Below are 27,273 nucleotides of genomic sequence, written 5' to 3' on the forward strand. Positions count from 1 at the left end.
GTTGTGAATAAAGCAAGTTATACATTGATAATACATGTGTAGACCATACAACCCGTCCAGGTGGAAAATTAACAGTTAAAAATAAAAGGAGTACTACGATTATAACCACGTGGAATTATAAATACTTTGAATGTAACGGGACTTACGTACCTTCTTAGGAAAGACATTCTTTTGTTATAGCCACTAAGAATCTCAATTATGTATTCAGTCATCTAAATTAATACATTTTACTTACTTTTTCGATATATATACTTAGCAAAAATTATCAATTAATTCAATATCTTTTTAAACCTCAGTAAGTAAATGTGTACTGATTTTAAAAGGATCCTTCATGCATGCTGTGGTTCTTTCATTATAAGGGATACAGAACCTTATCTTACCTTCATGTAAAATACTTTAATTTCATTGGTGAATGACGCGTTAACAAGTTTCCGTGTCACCCCTCCCGGGAGGATGACAACTGGAGAAAAAATATTACCCGCTTCCGCGGTAACCGCCCAAACTCTCCGCCGAGAAGCTGTATAGCTAACAATTGTATGACGTCATAATATGACGCATGCAGTGCACGGAGTTCGAAAACCGTTCGATTAGCTGTTTTGGAGTTCACCATATACACATTTATTTTACCAACTTTCACTGCTTTATTTTAACTATTTATACCTTAAATCGTTTGCATACTCAACTTAAACACAATTGACAGTCTTGGGTGACACTGCTACAGGGAGGCATACATCAGACTGTATTACCCTCGAGAGGAGCATACAACTTATATTGCAACAAATATCCATGTGCATATCTTAAAGGGCCAACGTGACATCGTCTTAAAATGACCTTTTCAAATCTAGACAGACGACAGATCTAGCTATATGTGTTTACTATAGATGCTTTCATTGGATGTATTATACTAGCCACATAAAAAAACTGTGCATTGTCAAAATACTATCCCAGTTGATAAGTACGATAACAATGTCAAAGGTACGTATAAACTTTAATGGAGGGATCATGAGACCATAACAGGTCGGGAGAAATCAATTGAAAAGTCAATCACAATGACGTCACGAGTCCACAAGCGGGACAGGGGTCAAACGACCATGTCACAAGCTCAATAACGGGTATGTCCACCATCGGCATTGAGAACAGCAGTGCATCGACGACGCATAGAGCCTATCAAACGTGCAAGGAAGGCTTGTTGGATGTCACGCCAGATTCTCTCAAGTTCGGTTGCAAGGTCAAGGACGGTATCTGGCGGATGAGGAAAACGGCGTAGACGTAGATCCATCTCGTCCCAAACATGCTCTATCGGGGAGAGATCCGGTGAATTTGGAGGCCAAGGCAGTAAGTCAACGTTGTGGTGTTGCAAGAAATCCATTGCAACCCTTGCCGTATGAGGGCGGGCATTGTCCTGTTGGAATATTAACCCAGGGCCATGACATTGCAGAAAAGGAATTGCCACAGGTCGAAGAATCTGATCCCTGTAGCCCACACCAGTTAAGTTGCCCTGAACAATCACCAAAGGAGTTCTTTGGCGTGCTGTTATTCCACCCCAAATCATCACGGAACCACCACCAAAGCGATTCCTCTCCAAGGCACAGGCCTGTGCATAACGTTCTCCCACGCGTCTATAGGCACGTTGACGTCCATCACTATGGGACATGTTAAACCTGGACTCATCTGTAAAAACAACATTTCTCCACCAAAACAAGGGTCTGAGGGCATGATTTCGGCACCACATTCGGCGAGCTTGTCGATGACGCTGTGTCAGGATATGTCGTATGGCGGGACGTCGTGGTCTGATCCCGTGATGACGCAAACGTAGTCGAACTGTGTTGGGGTGGATACGGCGAAGTCTTGGAATGGTTCGGGCAGTCATCACTGCAGTCTGAAACCTGTGGCGAAGATGGGTCACCCTTATCCATATGTCCTGTCTTGGCGTTGTTACACGTGGACGTTCAGAACGTAGCCAATCGATGACGTCATTTGTGTTCTGGTAGCGTCTCACCAGTGCAGAAATGGTGTTCCGGTGGCAGTGGAAATGTGCAGCCACTTGTCATTGAGACATTCCCCCACGGACCATCCCAATGGCCTCATGACGTTGTGCAGACGTGAGCCTTGGCATGCTATGCGTTTCAATAGCCGTTTAATTTTTTGTACGATTGCAAGGGCAGGGGTTGAGCTTTCCAAAGTGACAGTATTGGGTGGCATTCATTTGCTCTGTTTCTTTTTCCCGGAAGGCACGTGCAACAACGTAGTGCACGTCTCAAGGACGAACCCACTGACGGCACGGAACGTGGCACGTGCATGCATGTTGGATACATGTCACTAATCTCTGAGTTTGAATCCTTATGTGTCTACACAGGTTTGATAAATTTAGATTTTAAATTTTTGTATGCACAGTTTCTTTATGTGCCTAGTATATATTTATGGGTGTCTCACTTCTTATGCATTAGATCCCTGATGTAACATCTAATGACAGGTTTTTAATCACTGAGAGGTATAAGCAGTGGTGTCACTCTGTGTTGTTCTGTATTGTTGAACGTTTTTTAATGATGATGTTCTCCCCTTTAATAGTTGTACTGACGGTTATGGCTTTACTTTATGTGGAATAAATATTCCAGCGCTGATGTTTGTGTTGGGAAACTTTTAAGCCGAAACCTGTTTCTACCTGAAAAAATTATTGATGTTTTTGAAACGGTGTAAAACGAAATTCCCGCCCCCTCTGTATTTGCTGTTTGTAACAAGGAAAGAGGACTGAGACTTTTCTCCTTTACGGCTCTCCATTGGGATCGTATTTATAACATACCCATCAGTCTTATATGATGCGAGAGGGTTTACATTCTGTACAATTCTGCATTTCGTTGGTTTGCCTTACATTGGCTTCTGTAATGGAATGCTTCATTCATAACTTTCTTCCAACATCAGGTTGACACAGCCACATATGATGTCTACAATTTATCAGAGTCTAACAGACTACTTATCAAACGAGACCAGGGTAGACTGACATAAATGATATTATCAATGTGGAAGCTAAAGACCAAGTCGGGAATCAATAGGACTTTGTAAGTGCTATGTCTGAAAATGAGCTGACGGTGCGTCGGGGATGAAAGGTTTCAGTGACAAAGTAAAGTTTATGTCGTGTGCCGGCTTTCAGTGGTACAAGCAGTGTTGCCTGTAAATGGGACAGACAATACCCTTAACTCGGCCACTCACTTAATCATCCTACGACAGATTCAACAGATTTATTATTTTCATGCAAATATTTTCGAATGTCACTCAGTGTACGACATGACGCTGACAACACTTTCCTGATGGCTGCTTTCCTGTAAATTCAAATTATTCCTTGATATTTAAACAAACCGTATCCGTTACTGCATTAAGAACCCGTTTGTTCAATTGCATAACAAACTTTAGCTGGAGGGGGAACACATATGTGCCACAACTTGATCGATAGATCAATTCAGATTACTTTCAATATTATGTTTTCCATTAAAGGCTTTTAAAATGTTTATCCAGTAATTGGGAACGACATGCAAATAAATATATGTGTGTATTCCATGTTTTACGTCTTGAATTAACTGATGCATCATGAAGACTTTTAAGCCAATTTCAGGTGAAATGTATTTCAGAATAGATCAATAACGTGCTTCCTGAACGGAGAATACAAAACCCAGTCTGATGAAGATGACAGTTATTTTCAAACATTCCATATACAGATGCCGTAGAGGGAAACATTGACAAGCATCCAAAGGCTGATAGCATTGTTCCGGTATTTATGGGACGAATTCAGCAAAATGGTGCAACTGTTCGACGGTAACTTCCAAGATATATTCACGAATGTTGTGCATATGTAACAATTCTTTTTTGTAAGAAGATAAGACGACTTTTAAGCTATTCTTTCAAGACTTTCCAAAAGGAATCTTTTGATACATGTTATTGTTAATATATTTTCGAGGTTTATTCAAATGTCCATTGCATACAAATCCATATTTCACTGGTTTCATTTACAAAGAACTCTTGAACAGAAACAAAATATACATGCTTCATTTTAGACTTTTCACATAAGACTATGAAACCCTGATACAATCATCAATTACAATTACAATTTGTCCTACCCTGTCATACAATGTTTGGTTGATTCCGTCTTAATGATATAATGGTGCTGTACAGTCTCATGTGATAATAAGGACATTTATAGTGCGCTAAACTCCATTCACATGGTAAATGCTCATAGCGCTAACAATCAAAGCACAGCACATTATTTACCCGGATTTCCCAAGCTGCCTGTGAGGCTCAAGAAGGTTAATAGTCACATGACCTATTCCACCGGGTACCCATTTTCTGCTTTGTGAACAGAGGTAATTTTGAACAAACTCACTTGCCTAAGGTGAGACCACATGTATCACAAGAGATTCGCTATGGGACAAGACTGAACTCCTAGCAACTCTCAGGAGTCAAGCTGCCAAACACGGTCACCAGTCCAAGTACTCTCCGTGCCAAACGTTGCTTAACTTCAACTGATTTGTGAGCTGAGCTCTACGCACAGGACCACACACCACCACACCAATGGGTTGCAAAATGTACATTCTATACAATTATACAATTGATTTGACTTACATTGGACTCTGTGACAGGAAACAAAAGAAGAGAGAAATATGATGTAATTAACTATTGTATTCTAACATTGACTAAATGCCCAAATCAATGCAAATAAATTCAGCTATGTATTGTATGGCAGTAACTATGTTCAGAGTCAGTAAAATACAAGATGAGCGACTATATAGCAATAAAGACAATGATGCAATAAAATCCACCTCTCAGCAACAGTAATCCAACTTGCAGCTTGAGAGGGTGCGATCACAACACAAAATGCTGGTCTACTCGTTACTTGTTACTAATGATGCAATGTGAGATGAGAGGCAAGAGTTAATTCCGTTTACAAACAGGTCTTCTGAAATGAGGCCATTGTAGCTCTTTCCAGATCATTCGAATATTCTGTGAGTTAGAAGACGTTGAAAGTCTCTAGAAGTCTAAATATAACCCACCACTGCCACTTTCTGAATCCAACAGTACGATGTAAAGCAATTGAAACACTGTTGCACAAGTACACTGCCTCATAACAACACCCATTATATCGGATGACCTATGGTCAGTTACAATTTGGCCTTACCTTAAGACATTAAGTATCAACAAACAGCACTGCAGACAAATACAAATGATGTTATTCATGATAGTCAATGTCATGTATTTCCCCGTTAACGAATTCACCCTATAATTCATCGTAATGGCATTCTAGACTCTCCAATTTGACATACAGGTCCAAGATATTTTTGGGGAACAGAATTCCATAACATCAAACTCAAAGGTTGTTTTCATGCTTTGAAAATGCTTTCATATTTACATTTGCACAGGCCGAGATGAGAAACTGTAGTTTTCAAATGCGACAATATTTGCTTGAAATTACAACAGACCTCATCAGTTAATGCATTAAGAACCCATCAGTACAACCGCAAACATATTTGACTTCATGGAATAATGTGACATAGCTTGATTGGCAAATCGTTTCAGATAGCTTTGCATTTCGACTTCCATTGAAAGCTTTTAACTCTTTAGGCTTGTAATGTGATTGTGATTACAGTCAGACGCATAATGTTATAATTACTCACACTGGATTCGCCTCAGCGCTTGAGAGCATTTTAGAACGTTTGTGATACTGAATTAACTAATGCATCGTCACATAAACTATTACTTCAAATACTGGTCACATTGAGTTGAGAATAGTACGAGTGGAAGGTGCAGTCCGAGTATTCATCACACATTTATTATCCAGTCTGTGGAAGATGTTTAAGGTTGTCAACAATGCTATTGGTTCATCCAGTGAAACAAATGATGCACAGGACACACTAACATGTATCCAGAGACTGATAGCATTGTCCGGATCATCATGGGATTATCAGCAGCCGAAGTCCGGAAAATGCTGCAACGGTTGGACGGTAGCTTCCCGTATATATATTCATTAGTGGTGTGCATAATTTACATTCTCAACTGTATCCAGATGATTCCGTCGTATATCGCCGCTAAATCTTTCATCGACTCAAGTCTTACCATTGTAAACCACATTGTGGCTCTGTTAACTTTAACCTATTGGGGCCTCAGTATCAACATCCACAGCAACATTCACATATTCTACAAACGTCTTCAGGAAGTACGGTTGAAGTTTGACAGTTGTGTTCCAGCAAAGAGACTGACGCAGAGGGTGAAGTGGACATGTGCATGCATTACGTTCTTCGCAGCATTCATTGGTGTGGCCACCGGCTTATTCATAAACATGCTAGGTGATACATCCACTTATTTCTTTTGGCCTTTACTAGTTTTGTCTTCGATAGCAAGTGGTTGTATGACTCTGCTAATCCATTCGTTATTGCTTCTGTTCTTGTCTATCTCCCTCCTTCTTACTTATGAGTATGATAATTGCACACTGAGACTGTCTAGGGCTTCTGAAGGGTCGGTCAAAGAAGAGGATATTGAGGACATCCGAGGTTACCATGCATCCTTAACAGACCTGGTGGAACATGTGTGTTCCCTCATGTCCAGACACGTGGGTGCTGGCTACGTCAGCTCCTTCCTCATTGTGTGTTTCTGTCTGTACAACATCATCAACGATGGCAAATCTTTTACGACCCTGGCCGTCACCTCATTTGCTGTGGGCTCGTCCATTATGCATCTCATCGCTCTCACCTATACTGGTGTCAGACTCCACGAAGCGGTAAACGTTAGAATATTGTTGTAAAGGTGTACAATGACATACATAATACAGAAAAATGCTGCATTCTACAAACTAAATGTACTGAATGCCCATATAAGCACAAATAGATTCTATGATTGGACATGATTCAAAAAGATGTCATTGGACTTTCTCTAATGTTTTCTTCTTTCTAGGACGAACCCATGTGAACCGTTTTCATGATTTCACAATATTTCAATCCAAATGAATGTGATAATAATGCTAATTGTTATGACATATGAGTGACATTATTAAATTTTGCCGTCTCTACCATTCGTCCATTAATTTAAATCAGATGTTTGGGACATGACAAGAGAACCGAACCATCTTGAAATAGTGATAATTCCAGGTGTTAGAACATTTTTTGACAGTTTAAGTTCTCATTAAAAACGTTTTTCTTCTATCATTTATTATGTCTTAGTAAAAACTGAGGTTTTTCATCATTTATTTTGAAGTAAATAACTGCAATGTTTGTATACACGCACATCAACCTCTGAATATTCTGCATGATTTGGCTGGGAGAAATATGCCAGATAGAGTAATTGGACTGGTAAGAAAACAATTGTAACTGTTTGCTGAGTGACAACTCTTCTTGAGTTATTTGTATATGTTCTTTTAATTATGCATGCATGTTTGTTGATCAAAATTCCTGCGTCTGGCTGAATAGGTCAATGTTTAGTGCAATAATATCAACATGAATGTAGGAAATATTCCAAGCATACCTTCACTGACTTCAATATATAAGAATTCTACACTTACTAAATACCTCTGCAACACACTTTCTCACTTCGCTGTAATCTCCCCTCATATATGAACTTTGGATGGAATGATTTTCAGAATACAACATAGGCAGACACAGTCGGAAACAATTCTACTGATATCTGATCCATTTTGACTTACTCGTGTCGATAATCCCTGCTTTGTTTCCCCAACTTATAAACCTCATGTGACGTCATCCTATTGTCTTGGCAGAAGATTATTTCTCTTTAAGTTTTTTATGTTTGTTTTTTTGTATGGAAATCCCCGGAATATTATATATAATTCCTGGGACTTTACATAGAATCCCAGAGATATCACCTCATGACCTGTACAGTATACTTTCTTCTTGAAAGGAAACCAAAACAGAATTTCAGAATTTATTTAGTGAAAGTTGTAGGTAATGTGTATGGGAGGAATGGACATTGTATGATCATTGGAAGCATTTCTGTCCTCGGAGCCAACTTCGGATTCCGCCTGAGCTTCAACCGGGTCAGTGGGCGTGGTGTTGGACGTTGTGCGTGTCCGTTTTGTAAGGAAAGTAGACACAACCTCCTGCTGCTCGTCAGAGGAATGCTTATAGGTCCGTAAGGCCTTGCTTCAGTGACTGTAAGCAATGGATATACTTTTATGAACAACTTTACGAGGTTTACGTTTCTCTCCGGGGTTTAGTATGTTCTAAGCATGTAAAATGACTATTAAATTTTTTTATCCTCCACAAGTTGTTAGGAATAAATTATTTTGCCATACTCATACATAGCCAGAGTTTATAGCTGACAATATTTCCAAAGAGTAAAATCGATTGCAATTGACACAAATATTTGACTACAAATAGACGACAATGTGAATAAGAGGACCAATTTTTGGTATCAGATTGTTGCTAAAGGATCGTATGGTCCTCTATAGCACTTACAAATCTAAGTAACGAACTTGTTACATTACAGATGAGTTGCTCTTCCACGTTAGCCTGGAATAGTCGCTAGGCCGCCGTAGCTCGCAGGGAGTGATTTTTTTGCATCTTATCCCACTTGCGTCACATACTCGCTTGATAGTGCCCTGTAGGGTGTTGTACCCCACTGGACATTTCGTGAACCAATTGCCAGGAGTTGGTTTAGTGACCGGTTTAAAGGAAAAGATGTCGGTGTCCTACCCGGCAGTGCTGGAACATGACATATTCAAAATTAGTCTCAACCTATATTTCAATTATCATAAATGTCAGCATGCAAGGGTTTTGAAGAATCAAGATTACCTACCACAGAGACTTGTACTTCTGAAACAGCCTGAAGAAACATCTATCTTTGTTTCCGTTTTCATATGCCCGCACTTCCTTGGGTGTAGTTTTTCGGTAGTTGATGCCGCCTTGATTCGGTTTACTGCTATCCTCTTTATACAGCAAATAACGATGTCCTCGCGCATCAAGATGTGGGCCAGTGATTTGGGGGTTGTTCCACAATCTTAAATCTCGGTGTTCCTTGCCTCACCTCAGAGCAAAATGAAGGCCTGAAACAACTAGAAGATAAACTTACGTTTTAGATACGGATCACCTGCATACTAGCTAGGATAATGAACGATCGCCAAACTAAAAAATAAAGACACCTAAAGATTTTGTGCATTTTTCTGGCATTCCTATATAAAGCAATGAATAACATGTAGACTGTTCGATGGTTAATCATTCACCTCAAAATGTTAACTGCTATACTGAAATCAGTCTAAAACCTACATGTAAGATAGAGTGCTGTATCCAAAAGTTGTGTTGGATTGTCTTCTCCAAGACTGCCTTGCTCCCACAAACACTCCTCCTCCTCCTCTGTCGAAATGACGTCCGTTTTCTTCCTACTTGCATTTTCCAAACCACATTTAGAAAGGCACCTCATGCTTGCATCTAAACTATCTCTGGCTGCTTTAAATTCATCATCCTCAAAAATGTTTGGATTTCGACCTTTTCCTGGTAAACTTGACTGCAATGCTGAAAACAACTCATAGAGAGAATTTGAGGGATAGTTTGTGCCATCTGTTTTTCTTGCTTTAAAGACAAAATATTGTAAGGCGATGTTAATATTCTGTGGACTCATTTCTAGAATGTTTTCAAACAAACATGGAGACGGCATCTCAACATTATCTCCAACAGACCTCATGCTTCGCCCTCTTGCCATCTTTAAAAACGCCTAAACCCCAATCATTGTTGATTTCGGGACGCAGATTTCAGTGTTTTTTCAAAGTTCTTCACTAGTAAGAGGCTTTCCAAAACGACACTTAAAAGCATTGTCTTCTGTCTCGTTTTCATCACTGTCCGGCGGTTTAAACGAAGATTGAGTACTGAAGATATCGTCATCTTCGACTCTCATTTTGATTAACTGCTACCACTGCAGTCCAACGAAAATGTGACAGAATACCACGTGATTCTGTTTTATGCACATTCTGCACGTGCATAACGTGCGCTGGTTGGGACACTCAACGTGATATAACGAAGCCATATGTTTTTCGATTACCAGAAACACTAAAAAATACAGTTTTAAAAATGATATTCGGTTTATAAGCTAGATAAAACATTTCCCCTCGGGTTTTTATGAGATTTAAAACCCGTAACCCTCGGGATAAAGGGTTTTAAATCTCCTAAAAACCCTCGGAAACAGTTTATCCTACACATAAATCAAACCACAAAGGGCAGAGTCAATTCCATGTATGACGTTTTTTGACATCGTAGGTCATCAGGTGGCTCGCGCACGCACACACACACACACAACACACACGCGCACACACACACACGCGCGCACGCACACACACACACACACACACACACACACACACACACACACACACACACACACACACACACCACCACCACCACCACCACCACCACCACCATCGCCACCACCACCATCGCCACCACCACCACCATCGTCACCATCACCACCAAAGGCATTCAGTGTTCATTGGTGTTTATGTGTTCGTCCTTTAAGAAATAACATTTTCTTTTCTCTGAAAGTTTACTGAAACTTGGAGGGAGGTCCATTAAGGTAGATAGATGCTCTGGCTCTATCATAGCCGGTTTATTGACACAACGAATATGTGTCAGTCATTCTGTTTTAACACACTACTTGCAATGAACGGGTGAAATCCTGAGATTCTGAGAAGTGTGGCATCCTCCATAGGTCACTTGTAGTGGACGGTCCATAATGTCATTAGTTGGCTAACGTTTTCTGGCCAACGGTCAATATAATAGTCGATGAATGATAAACAACATCTCTTGCAATAGGTCTCATTGACATGCCAGCATTGCGCATACCAATAACTTTGCATATTAAGAACGAAATCAACTGATTTTCAATTTTATGGAATACATGTAGTTTAAAATGCTCGCCTTTGATCGCATCACGTGCTTATCTAAAATCAATTGATGGTGCGCCCTAAGGGTCAAAATAATCATACACAAATGATTATGATATGAATATGAATGCTTCAGTCCTGCCCCACAAGCACATGTGATACATTGTGGTGAAATGTTTACCTTGCCTGTTGTCAGCTGAATATATATCTTACGATTTGTACATCTAGGTCACTCTGTTCACCAACAAGTTGTCTCAACGTCAGATCGGACACTATCCTAACGGTATGTTGAATGCATATAACTCAAGGCACATTTATCCACAATGGTATTTTCAATGTTGTAGTATAAAACAGTTCTTTTGTTCACTAAATATATGACATTATATCCATACATAGTTTCTTTTATGTACGTATTTATCCTCCAATTGCGTTTTTTCGTGAAGAACTGGTCAGACTCGCTGATTTGATTGATACATGTCATTTCCCAAGTGCCGAGATCGAAATTCACTGTGTCGGTTAATGTTACGTCTTGCCCACTTTCCACTGTTTAAAGACCCAATCATATAGCTGAAACAGGCTTGTCTGTAGCCCTACAATACATCAGTAACTTTTGCTTCATTGTTTGAACAGATCATCGGTACCCTCCTCACCTACGTTTTCATTGTGATCCAGTTTAAACCGGAATCAAGTAGTGGATGTCGACAAGATGGAAACGCAACGGCAATATAGTGGGACCGACTAATACTTGAGCCGTTCTTTATTCAGTGAGAGACTGTCATTTCTTGTCACATCGTCCGTTTTTCAACCGAATCGTGACTGAAACAAGTATACATTGATAATACTTTTAGACTATAAAACCTGTAGACAAACAACAGTGAAAGAACTGGACTATCACAGATAAAGATTTAAAGCTTGTGTCTAAGCTGTAATGAGTGCCAATCCAAAACAAAACAATATACACATGGGCTACGGTTTACCAGCATTTAAAATATTTTCTACAAGGATATTGAGTTGGATGTATACAATTTCTCATTTATAATCACCGAATGAGATAACAAGTAGTGTCACAGAGTGTTTTTATTGCTGGTTTATCTGTGTTACCAACGATGTGAACATGACTAGACAAACAGCAAAAGATGTCATGTTGGCCAGTACCGAGATCATTGGAACAGTTATCTGATAATCTTGATGACAGAGACCAAGATCCAATGACGATGGCGCTGGCAAATGCATCACCATCCTGAGGTCCATCTGTGCATATAGATGTGAAAGTATCATGTGTGTTTCTTAATTCATAATATTCTTGTTGATAAATAAGATGATTTCTTTCAGATTCTCTAATTTAGTTAATGTTAGAACCACCCTGTAGATCTTGTCGAGTTCCTCACAGTCGTTAGCTGGACTTTATTGCATAGAACGTAATATAGATATGTGCTGTATAGATTACGCAGTGCGCCACATAAAGTTGTTTCATGGAAGGTCCTGCACAACAGATTCCATATTTTAACTATGAATCGTAGAAGATTTAAATACTCCAAGGCAAAGTCTCGGGTCACGGTAATAAGTAAAATCTTATAACTTTAATTTGCCTTTACAGGCTCTGACATTGATGATTGAACAATTTAGAGAGGATCATTGCTCTATACAGTTTTTTCCCTAATGCTCTCTCCTTACATATTTGTATTGACGAGTATGATTTCACTTATGCAAAAATATCCATGTAAGACGAAAATTCCCCAACCCGTACCCTCTATTGTTGCAACTTATAACAAGAAATGAGTCCTGCGAACATTTTGTTCCAATAGTCTATATTAGGATGGTGGTTATAACATGCCCACCGGTCTAATATTACGCCCGAGGAATTTGAAATTGTACATTATATACAATAGTACACAGCAAAAGTACTGTAAGACCCCATGGTCCCTAGTATGATGCTCTACCTTTAGTTGTTGACAGTCTATACTCAATTTTTCTTATTGTATGGTCCCAAATAGGTATATAAAATAAATACTAGTTTAATATTTCAGATATTGATATTCTAGTTGTTTTACTGTCCTTTGTCGAAAGATATAATTATACTGTAATATTAACTATTGTTAACGTGTTGCCTGTTTTAGTCAAGATATGGCTGACATATTGCCGATGTAACTATAAATTTTAACTCACTCACTGACTGACTCACTCACTCAATCACATATTTTTTACGAAGGACGTTTTACTGTTCAGCCAGTAACATGCAATGACATTAGTAGATTTGTGTATTTTTTATGTTTATGTTTTTATGTTTGTGTATGTTTTACATGTTGTCGTATTGGACTGTCTTCTGAATTAAATGATGCACCCTGAATACAGGTGACTTCGAGTTGAGAATAGAATAATAACTTGTACAGAGAATACAACATGTATTTATAATCCAGTCTGTTGATAATGTCAAAGGATTATTTAAAAATAATGTTACTGCTGGACAAATGGTACCGGTGATGTGCAGGGAACATTGACAGGTATCCGAAGACTGACAGCATTGTCCGGGTTATCATGGGGCTATCAGCAAAATGGTACCCAATGGTAGTTTCCAGGATAAGTATGGTGGGCATATTTTAACACTTAACTTTATGCAGATGATACTATATTATGCATGTCTTTCAAGTCTTGAATCTTTCAAAGATGCAAATCGTTTCTTCCCTTGTCACATTGTAATTGTTGTATTTTTAACCTATTGAAGTCTCAGTAAGGTGCACATATTCTACAAACGTCTTTGTAGAAACGAGACTGAAGCATAAGGTGAAGAGAGAGCATGTGTGTGCATTGGGCTCTTCTCGGAGTCGGATGTGTGGCAATTGCAAGCATCATCATCATAAGTGACACGTCCAGGTACTTCATGACTCGTGCTGAACAATTCGTTGGTGCTTCTGTTCTTGTCAATCTTCCTTTTCCTTATGAGTTTGATGACTGAGACTGTTAACTGCATGTGATGGGTACATCAAATAAGAGAATATTGAGGACATTCGACTTACCATGCGTCATTAACAGACCTGGTGAAAAATACAATGATTATTGTGTTTTAATGTCGATTTGTTTTTAATTTGACTGGTACTGAATGGAATATGTTCGATGACTGCCACATGTTCTGTAGATATAATGTCAATAGTGATTGTCCTGTCACAAGACACACACGCCCACGAAGAGGTGCGTTCTGTCCCCAGTGTGTTGTTATCATTATTCTTCACCTCCTTGAAACATACATGTTAGCCGGTTGTGGAGGTGTCCTTGGCACATGTTGACGCTGGTATGTATGATCTGGCAGAAAACCTTTCGTGACGGTGTTTGGTCACTTTACAAAAAAATACACCAACAATCGTTTTCTAATTTGGCATGATGCATTATAATTATTCTACCATTGTGAATTTTTAATTTCATGAATTATGATTTAATCATAAAAGGTCTAGACAAGCCCAAATAACATCTTAACTGTCAAGGGCGTTAGGCGACTAATCGGAACAGCCACCTGGATATGCAAATGTGCATGAAGCCATTACCAGTGACGGACAAAAGGGTCATCTCAAAATCAGACAAATCACATCATGCTTTGCCATTTAACATGAAGCAAAAAGGAATACAAGGTAATATTAGTGATCATATTGATTTTTTAAAATGCCACTAATCAGAACTGATAAGTAATGGTCATTTGGTTGAAAAGCATAGCAATTGGCAAGGAAGGCAAAAAGTATGCGTTGGATTTATAATGCATTGTTATAAACAGAAAAGCTTTCACATGTTGATTGCTGTCAAGGTATGAATCACAAATCATCTTCTACATCAGACTGATCAGAATCTGATTCATCCTCAAGATGTACGCCACAAGAGGAAAGATGACATTTCTCCACGGAAGTGCTTCCCATCACAAGTATTGCCGTCTACACCTGAGACGTGGACGTTAGTGTTCCATCGTCAAAATTGCCCGTGGGACTGAGCGTCTTTCAAAAATGCCGTAGATGCATAGATGTCTATTCGAGCAGCTACATCTGTTGCCAGGTATGGTACCGGCTGTAAGGGTTTCTGGATGGAACCTGTTTCAGACTGGATGTTGAAACTTGATGTAGTGTCATGACTGGTGGTCGGGCACTGACGGTCTATAACTTGATTGTTTTGCTGAATGGTGTTTCCATATGGTTGAAAGGAGCATAATCATGCTGCTAAGTACCAAAGTGAAGCATATTAATTCGCATATCGAATAATGGAAAAGAGGTATTCGGCACTTATTTAGACTGAGATTAAATGATAAGCTTCTGAGATCAAAAGGCTGCAATAGAGTTTAATGAACCAACCTAAAAGGAATAATTTACAATATAAAGTAATTTACAATGTCACATCCAAAAGAAATAACTGACAATAATTCCCATTAGGTATAATGCCTCAGGTGTTGAATGATCAGTCAGTTTAATTTGTCAACTATCCATTAACGGCTTATTGCAACTTCGGACAATGGGTTCCGTTTGTCGTGATGTTTGTTTATGGTGACTGACATTTTTGCTTACTCCAAATATCCATTTCAACGTTTTGTGGACCTAATGTGCATTCGGCGTTCTGTTGTGACTGGAGTAACACATGGAGACAGTTACTTCAAACACTGTAAACGGAACCATCAGATGGTATAACTTACAAAGAGACACAACGAACATTTAGTATCCAGTCTGTGAAAGATGTTTAAGGTTTCCCCAGATACCGTTGGTTCATCCAGTGAAACAGATGATGTACAGGACACACTGACAAGTATCCAGAAACAGATAGCATTGTCCGGCGTAGCATGGGACTATCAGCAGCCGAAGTCAGCCAAATGGTGCAACGTCTCGGTGGTAGCTTCCAGGATATATTCAAGTTTGGTTTTCATACTTTTTTCTCTGAATTATATCCAGATGATACCATACTATACGAAAGCAGAATCATTCTCGGAAACAAGTCTTACCATATCAAATAGCATTGCACATTTTTTTTATTTCTAACCTATTGGGCTCTCAGTACCAACATCCACAGCAAGGTTCGTACATTCCACGAACGTCTTCGTGAAACAAGGTTGAAGTTTAACAGTTGTGTTCCAGCAACTAGACTGAGTCAGGGAGTGAACAGGGCGTGTGTATGTATGCTGGTCTTCGCAGCATGTACCTGTGTTTCCAGTGGCCTAGTCCTGAGAACGATGGGTGACACATCCAGTGACTGGTATTGGCCTTTGCTTGTATTATCGTCGATAGTTGGTGGCTGTACCTGTCTGCTAAACAATTCGTTATTGCTTCTGTTCTTGTCCATCTCCCTTCTTCTAACTTATGAGTATGATAATTGCACACTGAGACTGTCTAGGGCTAATAAAGGATCTGTCAAAGAAGAGGATATTGAGGACATTCGAGGGTACCATGCATCCTTAACAGATCTAGTTGAACATGTGTGTACCCTCATGTCCAGACAGGTCGCTGCTGGCTACGTCAGCTCCTTCCTCATTGTGTGTTTCTGCCTGTACAGCAGCATCAACGACGAGAAATCCATTGCAAACATTGGTATTGCTGCAGCTGCTCTGTATATATCTACATTGCATCTCATCGCCCTCACATATATTGGTGTCAGACTGCACGAAGCGGTAAGTGTTAAATTTCATTTTTGCCCAAATAAAATCATGTTTTCAGATCTATGCAGAAATTGTTGGTATGATTGAGTATGATTGTAGTTTAATGTACTATTTAGGTTAACAATGTTCTCAATTCAGTAGTTGAATTATCTATTCATATTTAAATGTAGACACCAATAACAGCTTTTTGTTTTCGTTATAGACACTGTGGAACTGAATGAAATCATACGATTTCCTATGTAGCTACTAATGGGGATGAATATTGTTTGTATCAGCCTTAGAATTGTGTTAAACTGCAGACTGTGTAGTTTGGAAGAGAAAAACGTTCAACCTATGAACTACTTGCGGAAAGCAACGGTCTTATATCACAGGTGTTTATTACTACAATGTTTGTTTACAGGCACACCGACCTCTGAATCTTCTCATTGACATGACTGGGGAAAATATGCCTGATAGAGTTATTGGACTGGTAAGAAATTATTATAACAAATTCAGAGACACTTCATCTGTATCCTAAAATACATTTAAGTGTTTTATTAGAAACTGCGGAACGAGCATTGATTAAGTATATATAATATTATTTATGTTATTGTTGTATGTACTTATGATACATTTCGGTGTGTCCTCATTGTATTTCCTGTGTTCCAATTGGCTGAATAAAAACGATCACTATGGTATATGTACGTGATGATTACGAAGTACAGCTGGTGGCCACATTCGCTATACATACTTCGGCAACACTCTGTCAGTTGTATTTCTAATTAACCCACACTTTGTAAACTGTATACTTCAGGCCAGCTAGAATCCCTTCTCGTTTAAACTGACATTCATTCACATATAAACTGAAGTTTCAGGCATCCAAAACTGCAGTGCAATACGGTTATGTATGCAATATATAATAACTAACCAGCGCGACGGAAGTCTTTCCGAACATCCAGCTCAGTCATTCATACTCATCTTTCTGAATACACATGCTTAACGTTGTTATTCAACATGTCATGTATACGTTATGTTTTGTCTATTCATGTTTTTCTTTCGATCTGTACACCCAGCTGCAGGTCACACTGTTCACGAACAAGTTGTCTCAATGTCAGATCGGAATCAGGTCTTTAGGACTAATGACTATCACGAAGGACACTATCCTAACGGTTGGGTCAATGCATATAGATCAACCTACAATGGATCACAATGGATTATTCCAGACTTTAAGATACATTTTAAAATACTACGCTAAAAGATCAAAAGTGCCGACAGGACTTCATCAGGCGATAAAGTACACTTTTGGCATGACTTTACACTGTATAGCCGTCACAACGTCTTTCTTGTCTAGCCCATGGTTATCAAACGTTGCCTTGATAACCGACGTCACGATGCATGTCAGTTATCATTGCCTCGTACAGTCTCCTACAGTAAACTACCCCGTAGCGCCTCGTTTATTGGATTACGTCTCTCGGCTAACATCACCGGTGGAAACATTACGTTTAACTTTTTCGACGGAACATTAATGTCTCAGCTCGACTCACAATTAAATAGGGACACGGCCATGTTAGCTAACAAAGCCTGTGTCCACAGTCCAACAATGTATCCGTGGAACGTCGGGTAACTAGTCAGCTTCATCTGGATTTACTGTTCTAAACTTACGTCGGTAGTACATGGGATAGGTCGAACTGTATTTCTTCAACAGAATTCTTGGCTCTAACCAATCTAGCTCCATGCAACCCAGTTGTCAAGTCATTACTTATTAACCAAGAAGATCCGGGTAAGAACTGGTCTTCACCAACTCGTGCTTATAATAAGAAGCAACATACCATATAGCCGCGTCAGGCTTAATTGGTGTATACATATTCTTACGTGTAGATGAAACAAATGCCGTTCAGATCACAATCACTGTCATTGTATTACAGTGACAGTGCAAATTCAAAGGCAGTAGAATACAAAGACAGTGATGGTAATATCAACCTAACTGCAACAATGGACAATTCTCCAATATTAGACGTAAATGATGCTCAGGTTAAAAATGATTTCCACCAAATTATTAGACTTCTTGTAACTTCAGATGCAATGTCAGATAATAGGCCTGCATTTGCAACCATTATGTGCCAAAGACAAAGTTTCCAGAAGCTTCTCCTAATACCTGAGTCAAAATAAAGAGAAAAGGTTCATATTGTTGCAGTACCTTCTAGAGCTCTGTCTAATTATAGCACAAGTCTAAATATTCCCTCCACTGACTATCCACGAGTACAATAACATTGCTACATAACAGTATCGTCCCAATTGCGAGATCAAGGCTCATGATGTCAATCACTGAATTGTCGTGGATTGAGTCGATAATGTACAATCCCCTTTAAAGAAATTGACTATGTTCTTTGAGGCTTTAAATCCCCCTGGATGCCACAGGGACATATATGCCCTTCCTCTTCAACCCTCACACGCACACAAATACACTTCACAGTTTCGAATTCTGCGGACAATTTCCTGTTTCTTGATACCATCCACTATTATTTTAGACAATGCTCAAGTGCTGAAAATTACCTTTCAAAATAGGCTTCATCGAGAATGTCGCCATTTTTGACACAGTACGAAATCGCGATTCAAAGCGTTATTTGCTGTATGTTTTGAAATGTGACAATCGGATACTTACTGGGAGTATTGAATTTCAAAAGTAACTTATTCATGATCACTGATATCAGTTTTACATGAAATCGCTAATTATTATTCTGAAACGTTGCCGATGAATCTAGAATCGGTTGGGATGTTTTCGAAAATGCACTTACACGAACGCCGTAGAGCGCTTTCCGCCATATTGGATAGTGTTTACAAAATCACGTTTCGCGAAGGCCGGTATTGAGACGCCTATTACATCACGTATATTTTATATTCAGCTTCGAAAAATGCATCACTGAATTCCCCATACATTTTAGAATCAAATTGCAACTGGTCTGTGTCACCAATACCAACTGTCTAGATAAAATGAGACGAAACATATTGGATGTGAAAACGAACGCTGTGCTTGAAAGACTGCGCTTGTCTGAAATGTAAACAAGCAAATTCCGATTTTACACTGCGTAGTATTTTCTGAAATTGTTCAACATTCATCCGTCTATTCATTGCTTGCAATGGCTCAATACCGTTGGACTATGCATGGAAAGAGTATCGTAGCAAGCAATAGGAAATTATAAATAGATACAATGCAATGATTTGTTAATTCATAAGAAATTGTCAAAGTTTCCGTGAAGCGTGACGCCATGACTGACGCAAAATCACGCAGAACGACAACGGTAATTATCTGCATTTCTGGCTTTTTCTCTTACTTATAGTGAAAACGATAAAAACATATAACAATACACAGATAGTCAGAATCATTCTGATTACTTACATCTCATATTTATGTACAAATATGCCTGAATCAATGGAAGGGTCATCTCAAAATCCTGTGTACCCTTGTTAGCAAAGCCGCCATTTTGTAAGAAATCGGTCAGCGGTAGTGATGTCATACGTCAACATTGTTCTACATATTGATAATAATAATAATGGATAGCATTTATATAGCGCAAATTTCCGCAAAGGCCTCTTTACGCTTGCTTTGTTTTTCCCTCGTTCACTAGATGTCAATCTCAACGGCACATCGTATTGTCAATCTCAACTCCCTGGGGATCATACAACTCATGCAGCAACTAGGCGCACGAGTTATTGTGGCATTCCCATCCTTACGAGGTACCCATTCACAGCTGGGTGGACTAGGACACATAGTGACAGTACTTTGTCCAAGTTCACTGCAGGTTGCTGTACCCACAACTGGGTGTTTGCACGTATTCATGTGGCCACCATCTGGTCATATACCAACGGATTCATGGGTTCTTTTAAGTGCACAGGGTTGTGTACTGTACACTAGGGGTTGTGACAACACTGAAAGAGTCTGCACATAAAGTTGACTCCAAGGTTTTTACACCCGGTCACAGGTGGGCTCGATCCCGTCACATCAATCTCGCTGGATCACTAGCCTGGCGCTTTAGCCAGTTCGCCCACCGCGCCCACATATCTAGGCAGTTTCTGTGAGGTGAAGGTTGGTTGAACAAGAGTAAACACAATCGCTCAATCCTTCCGATTACACTGTCAGTAATATGGTGTATATTTTGCGTATAGTTCAGATACTTTTCATGAAACTGACTTCAGTATCTACATTTAGCCTTGTTCAATATCATATCATACCTGCATATACGGTTTACGGTGTTTTATTCAGTGCAATACACCATGTTCTGAACCTTAAAACAAGTGTTAGGAGATCAAACGTTGCCATAACTGCAACTACTTTAGTTCCTATGATGTACAATATTCAATTTATTTGGACTAATATTGCAATTTCACATGAACAGGTTAATGAACGGTGATTTAATTCAACCTTATATGTAAAACTGATAATATTAATGAAAATGATTTATATATGGTATGAAATGTATATGCACACATATTTAAAGGAATTGTCGTTTTATAGACAAAAGAATGATGCATATTGATCGGCCAGGTGCGCGTTTGTTGGAAACGTTTTATGATTCTCTATCATTGTTTTCGATAATATACTCCCTTCATATTCGATTAAATAATATTGTGATGACAGGATATCAAGCTCTAACTACATTTATGGGAACATTGTTGAAAAATATATATACGATCTCATGTGTTAATTCGGACAAATCTTACATCCATATTCTAATATATAGTTCCATATATAAAAAGCTATCTTTTTGCATCTGTCATTGCATACGTATGAAGAGAAATAGCTACATAATCATAAACAAACAAAATTCTTATCCCAAACAAAATATTCGGGTGTTGTGAAATATTATTTTTATTTACGTTCAATTGATGCCTTAAAGGTGCGCGTGTTGTTCACAATAAGATACGCTGTCAAACCGTCTAATTGTTGATATATTCAGGACACTATTCAAATGGAAAAATAAGTCATTTTATGTGTTGTCTAAAGAGTGTTAAATTCTGACGTAGAATCCGAGACCTTTTATACAATTAATGGAAATTAGGTGAGATATATACTAATCAGCATACCAATGTCGTCTTTTTCCGACGTCGCAAAATGCATAAACAAGCAATGACGTCAACTAAGATGTTGTATTATTTTCAGCAATTTCATTACCTTTGAAGATATGGCTAGTATTCTGGTAATAAAGATGCAAAATTATTCAAATTACATCTACACAAACAGGAGAATATGGGAATCTAAGAACTAACTTATATATCGGATAGGGCCATCCAAATCGCTATTACGTGCTTTCACATGTAATACGTTGTCATTTTTCTTGTAAATTGTTAAACTACCAAACTGCATCCGCTCACATTGGGGAACTTTGAATTGGAATAGTTTGGTTTACCATCAACATAAAATAACGAAAATATAGCGTCCGTATCCACAAAAAATTCTCTCCAAGTGATCTGAGTTACATTGACCTAGTGTTACGCATAACGGAGTTATGCCCCCTTATCATTATACGTGTATGACCTCTCTGTCGTCGTTTGACGTCATAGAAGAAAATCCATTTTTGACATTTATTGCGAGTCATTTTTAATGTTGAGCGTATAACGTTATGCACAAGCACATAAACCCAGTTCACATACACTTATGTCGTTCAGATATCAGGCTGCCTTTACTTCGCTCAGACTTTCCGTAAAGATGCCACATAAAAAAATTCGTAGCACAGTCCTTTTATCAGGGCGCGATAAAAAGCGGATAAATTTACTGTTTTTAACGCATAACAAACTTTGGACAACATTTAGCAGTGTCTAATTCTCAAACCGCCAAGGCAGTTGCACTTATATTTATACCAACGGATAGGAAATTTAATATTCTACATTTCTGTGTAATTTTATAGCCGTACGTAGATCCAGGACCACGCGAGCGCAATTCTCGCACAACGTTCACTTTTCAAACCGTATGAAAATGTGCGCCTGAAAAAAACTCGGCATCAAGGGGGTTAAACTAACAATAAATCAATAACTCACTTACGTTTTCATCGTGGTACAGTTTGAGCCGGACTCAACGGCTGGAATTCAACACAATGGAAACGCTACGACAGCATAACTTCACCAACTCGTATTTGATTTGAAGTTCATTCTTTTTGTATTCATGGTCATTTTGTTTAAGGTTGTAATGTGTTGACTTTGTTGCTATAGAAACAGAATACATTGTATTGTTGCGAGAGAACGTTTCCAAACCTTTAAACGGCACGAAAGGCAAGATTTATTTATTTAGATAGAGAAAACTATTGAATCGATCACGGACAATGTGTAACTTGGCTTTCTCACATTTATGCAGTATACCTGTATTTGATTTGAACTCAACGTGTTTTACCTAATCGCTATTTAGCTTTACCCTGTAATGTTTTGACATCGTCTCCATGTAAACATTGACCTGCAACGTCTGTCGTTTATAGCCTTTTATGTCGAGATCCGTCAGCTTAATGTGGGAGAAAAACCCGAAGCTGTCGTAGAGATTAGGCACTGTGAAAATGCTGTTAGCAGTTGCGTTGATGCTGCGTTACCTTGCTTCTCGTCAGTTGTTATCACAGGTGAGCTGACGGTCAAATGCTTAACAAGGTGCACTGATTAGAGCATTTACTGCAAACGCGAGCATGTGGAGTCTTTTTGCGAATACACGCTTCTGTAACTGATTTATTGAAGTACATTTGAATGGTTCATGTTATATAAAGGACTGAAGGAATTGATTAACCATAGTATAAGAACCCAGGCATTTCATAAGAAGATGAAGGATTCTGAAATTAAATCACGTTTTCGCGAACACCTAGTATCATGACTATTTGACGGACAATAACAAACACATACTCAAAATCCCACAGTCAACAGCTATTAGCAAATATGTTTTATACACATGAAAAGGGTTTTGTTTATAATTTGGATGATGCAGGGAATGAAGCTATACTGTACTGACAGACAAACATACTTCCCACTTTTAAGCACACGAACTAAATGGCACGTTTATCTTTTGAAGAAAGATGAAGCCATTGGTATTTCGAGAATGGGAACTACTCATATCAAAACCAATAAACAGGCATTATATATCATAACAATAATGAGTCGGAAGAGATGTGTTTTGAGCTGGGATTGGAAAAGCAAGAGCGTTTATATATATCCGAAAAAAGGTACTTTGGAATTATACAATTATCAGAAGGAACTTATTCATCAACTTAAACCGCTTGAGCGTGAAATAGCCAGTGTTTCAATCTCTATCTATCAGAAAATTCCATGTTGGCTTTTAAACTAAACTAATGTAAACGCAAATGCCAATCTGGCCATTAAAAGATCATAGTTCTCAGTAAAAGCTCTTTTACCAATACCGTTAAGGCCAATAAAGAGGCATTTCAAGAAACTCATCTCTTGGGACTGTTAAACAAGTTTCATATGATACTTAGTGTATGCCAAACGTTGATCATTAAAGATGTGAGGTGAGGTGAACTGGGGTTTAACGTCACAATTAAGAATATTTCGCTCCTATGACGACGTGCATGAGTGTGTATGTGTGGGTGGTTGCAGACGTAAACTGGTTTTATAGTGCTAAGTCACTGAGATACCATACCGCAGTTAAGCATGAATACCCCACTCAGACACATTATACTTACACCGAGCCGACCAGTCTTTCTTGTCCCCATTAATGCCATTGCGCTCTCTCCCTCTCTCTCTCTCTCTCTCTCTCTCTCTCTCTCTCTCTCTCTCTCTCTCTCTCTCTCTCTCTCTCTCTCTCTCTCTCTCTCTCTCTCTCTCTCCCTCTCTCTGGTGTTCCAGAGCGTCAGGTTAAACAGCACTTAATGTATACTTTCATGTTAGAAATCGACATGACACATCTGCCGAGAATTCTGCCTTATTGATTAATCACTTCAGATGATGAATTTTATCACATGTCCATTAAAGGGTTTGTTTTGTGTGGTGCTCCGTCACGTTGATTGTCATATTGGCTCGTCCCACCTATTTCCATTTTATACCGTTTGTGGAAGAAGTGTACATTCAGTGTTGAGTGGTGTGTCAGATGGTCTAACTGTATCCAGTATCCAGTCTGTGAAAGATGTTTAAGGTTTCCCCAGATACCGTTGGTTCATCCAGTGAAACAGATGATGTACAGGACACACTTACAAGTATCCAGAAACTGATAGCATTGTCCGGGTTATCATGGGACTATCAGCAGCCGAAGTCCGCCAACTGGTGCAACGTCTCGGTGGTAGTTTCAAGAATATATTCAAGTTTAATTTTTATTTTCCATATTCTGTATTTTATCCAGAGGATACCAAACTTTTGAAAAGCTGAATCGTTCACAAAGAAAAGTCTTTCCTTAACAAATACGATCGGAATTTTGTTAAGTCTAACCTACTGGGTTCTGAGTACCAACATCCACAGCAAGATTCGTATATTCCACGAACGTCTTCGCGAAACACGGTTGAAGTTTAACAGTTGTGCTTCAGCCACTGAATTGAGACAGAGAGTGAAGAGGGCGTGTGTATGTCTTCTGGTCCTCGCGGCATGTTACTGTGGTGCCATTGGCTTAATGATTAGCTTTGTGAGTGACGCATCCAGTGACTGGTATTGGCCTTCACTTGTATTATCGACGGCAATTGCTGGCTGTACCTGTCTACTACACCATTCGTTATTGCTTCTGTTCTTGTCCATCTCCCTCCTTCTTACTTATGAGTATGATAATTGCACGCTGAGACTGTCAAGGACTTCTGAATGTTCCGTCAAAGAAGAGGATATTGAGGATATTCGAGGGTACCATGCATCCTTAACAGACCTGGTGGAACATGTGTGTTCCCTCATGTCCAGACACGTCGCTGCTGGCTATGTCAGCTCCTACCTCGTTGTATGTTTCTGTCTATACAGCAGCATCAACGACGAGAAATCCATTGCCAACACTGGTACTGCTGCAGCTGCTCTGTATATCTCTACATTGTATCTCATCGCCCTCACCTATATTGGAGTCAGACTGCACGAAGCGGTAAGTGTTAAAATTGTGTTTTTGATAAAAGGAAATCCTCTTTTCAGAACATTTCAGAAATGATGCGGATGATTGATTATGATTGTACTTTAATGTACAATTCAGGTTAACAATGTTCCCATTTTAGTAGGTAAATTATCTATTCATATTTAAAAGGTCGAACCCAATAAAAGCTCTTTTCGTGATAAATAACAACAACTGAATGGAATAATACGACTTATGCAGCTACTAATAGGGTTGAATATTGCTGTGTTTCCACTTGTATCAACCTTCCAATTGTGGTACACTGCAGAGGGTGTAGGTTGGAATGGAAGATCGTTCAACCACTGAGCTACTGAAACCAACGGTTTTATATAACTGGTGTTTATTGCTACAATGTTTGTTTACAGGCACACCGACCTCTGAATCTTCTCCTGGACATGACTGGGAAATATATGCCTGATAAAGTTATTGGACTGGTAAGAAAACATCATATCAAATTCAGAGACACTTCAGTATCTACAAACTACATTTAACTGTGGGAACCGTTTTGTTCCAAACTGCGAAAGGAGCATTGATTTTGGTATATAAGATATGATTTATGTTATTTATAAGTTATGGATATTACGTACTTATGATAACTGTTCGTTTATGTTCATTGTAATTCCTGTGCCCCGATTGGCTGAATAGGACGATTAAGTAAAGCCAGCTTCCACATTCCCTCTACCTTCCCTATACACGTGCTTCGGCAACACACACTGTCAGTTGTATTTCTAATTAACTCACACTTTGCATCCTGTGTAATTCTGGTCAACTAGAATAACTTTTCGTGGTTGAAATTGACATTCATTCAAATATAAAGTGAAGATTTGGGCATTTAACATGTTATGTTTACCTTGTGTTTTGTCTCTATCATGTTTTTCTTACGTAATGTACACCCAGCTGCAGGTCACACTGTTCGCCAACAAGTTGTCTCAACGTCAGATCGGAATCAGCGCTTTGGGACTAATGACCATCACGAAGGACACTATCCTTACGGTATGCTAAATACATATAGTTCGACCTATATTGGACCACAAAGGAATTTTCCAGATTAAAAGATGAAATAGAATTCTATTCTCCACAATTACCATTGATCAGGTTAAGAACAGGTCTCCAACAAACCCTGCTTTTTCTAAGAAGCAATATATAGGATCGAATTTGGTTTGTAGATGTTTTCTATGAGTTGATTCACAAACTGAAACTAATGCAATAGTTTACCGGATATCAGTTTGAGACAGAATCTTTAACCCAACAATCAACAATGAGATGAGATATAATTAACCATTGTATTCTAAACTTAACTAAGTTACAAATTACTATCACGATATAACAGTGGCAGTATCAAATAGAGTGGGAGTATAAATTCAAAGGCAGAATAATACAAATGCTGTGATTATTGAAATAAAGATGATGTTGGTAATATTCACCTCACTGAAACAACAGTCAATTTTCCAAAACTAGGCCTCTTCTGAATACCTTAGATAAGAACGATTTCCACACAAGTACTGGTGTTCTTGAGATGTAAAGTGCGAAGATAGCCAAGCAAGAAAAAACCCACCCTGTAGTACCTTCCAGAGCTAAGTATCTAAGTATATCACCAGTCTAAGTATAGCCTGCCACTGCCTCTTACTGACTTTCCACATGCACAATGTATTACACTTATAACATTGTTACACAATAAATAACATTGCTACATAACAATATATTTCCATCTCAGTTGCGAGATCGATGTTCATGATGTAAATGATTGGATTGTATTGGATTGAC

General features: G+C 38.8%; 2 protein-coding genes across 2 annotated transcripts in view; one reads left to right on the forward strand and one right to left on the reverse strand.

Moving 5' to 3' along the window:
- Nucleotides 1-12,043, forward strand: part of LOC124275071 — a 31,682-nt gene extending 19,639 nt beyond the window's left edge. The window contains exon 4 of the mRNA XM_046710556.1: nt 11,492-12,043. Coding sequence (XP_046566512.1) covers nt 11,492-11,590 — 99 coding nt within the window. The 3' untranslated portion in view covers nt 11,591-12,043. The remainder of the gene's footprint in view (nt 1-11,491) is intronic.
- LOC124275114 overlaps nt 1-27,273 on the reverse strand; it is a 169,086-nt gene that overhangs the window by 36,398 nt on the left and 105,415 nt on the right. The gene's annotated exons all lie outside the window — the stretch shown is intronic.

Source organism: Haliotis rubra, unplaced genomic scaffold, assembly GCF_003918875.1.
Source record: "Haliotis rubra isolate DU_JTF1 unplaced genomic scaffold, ASM391887v1 Scf1044, whole genome shotgun sequence".
Lineage (NCBI taxonomy): Eukaryota > Metazoa > Mollusca > Gastropoda > Lepetellida > Haliotidae > Haliotis > Haliotis rubra.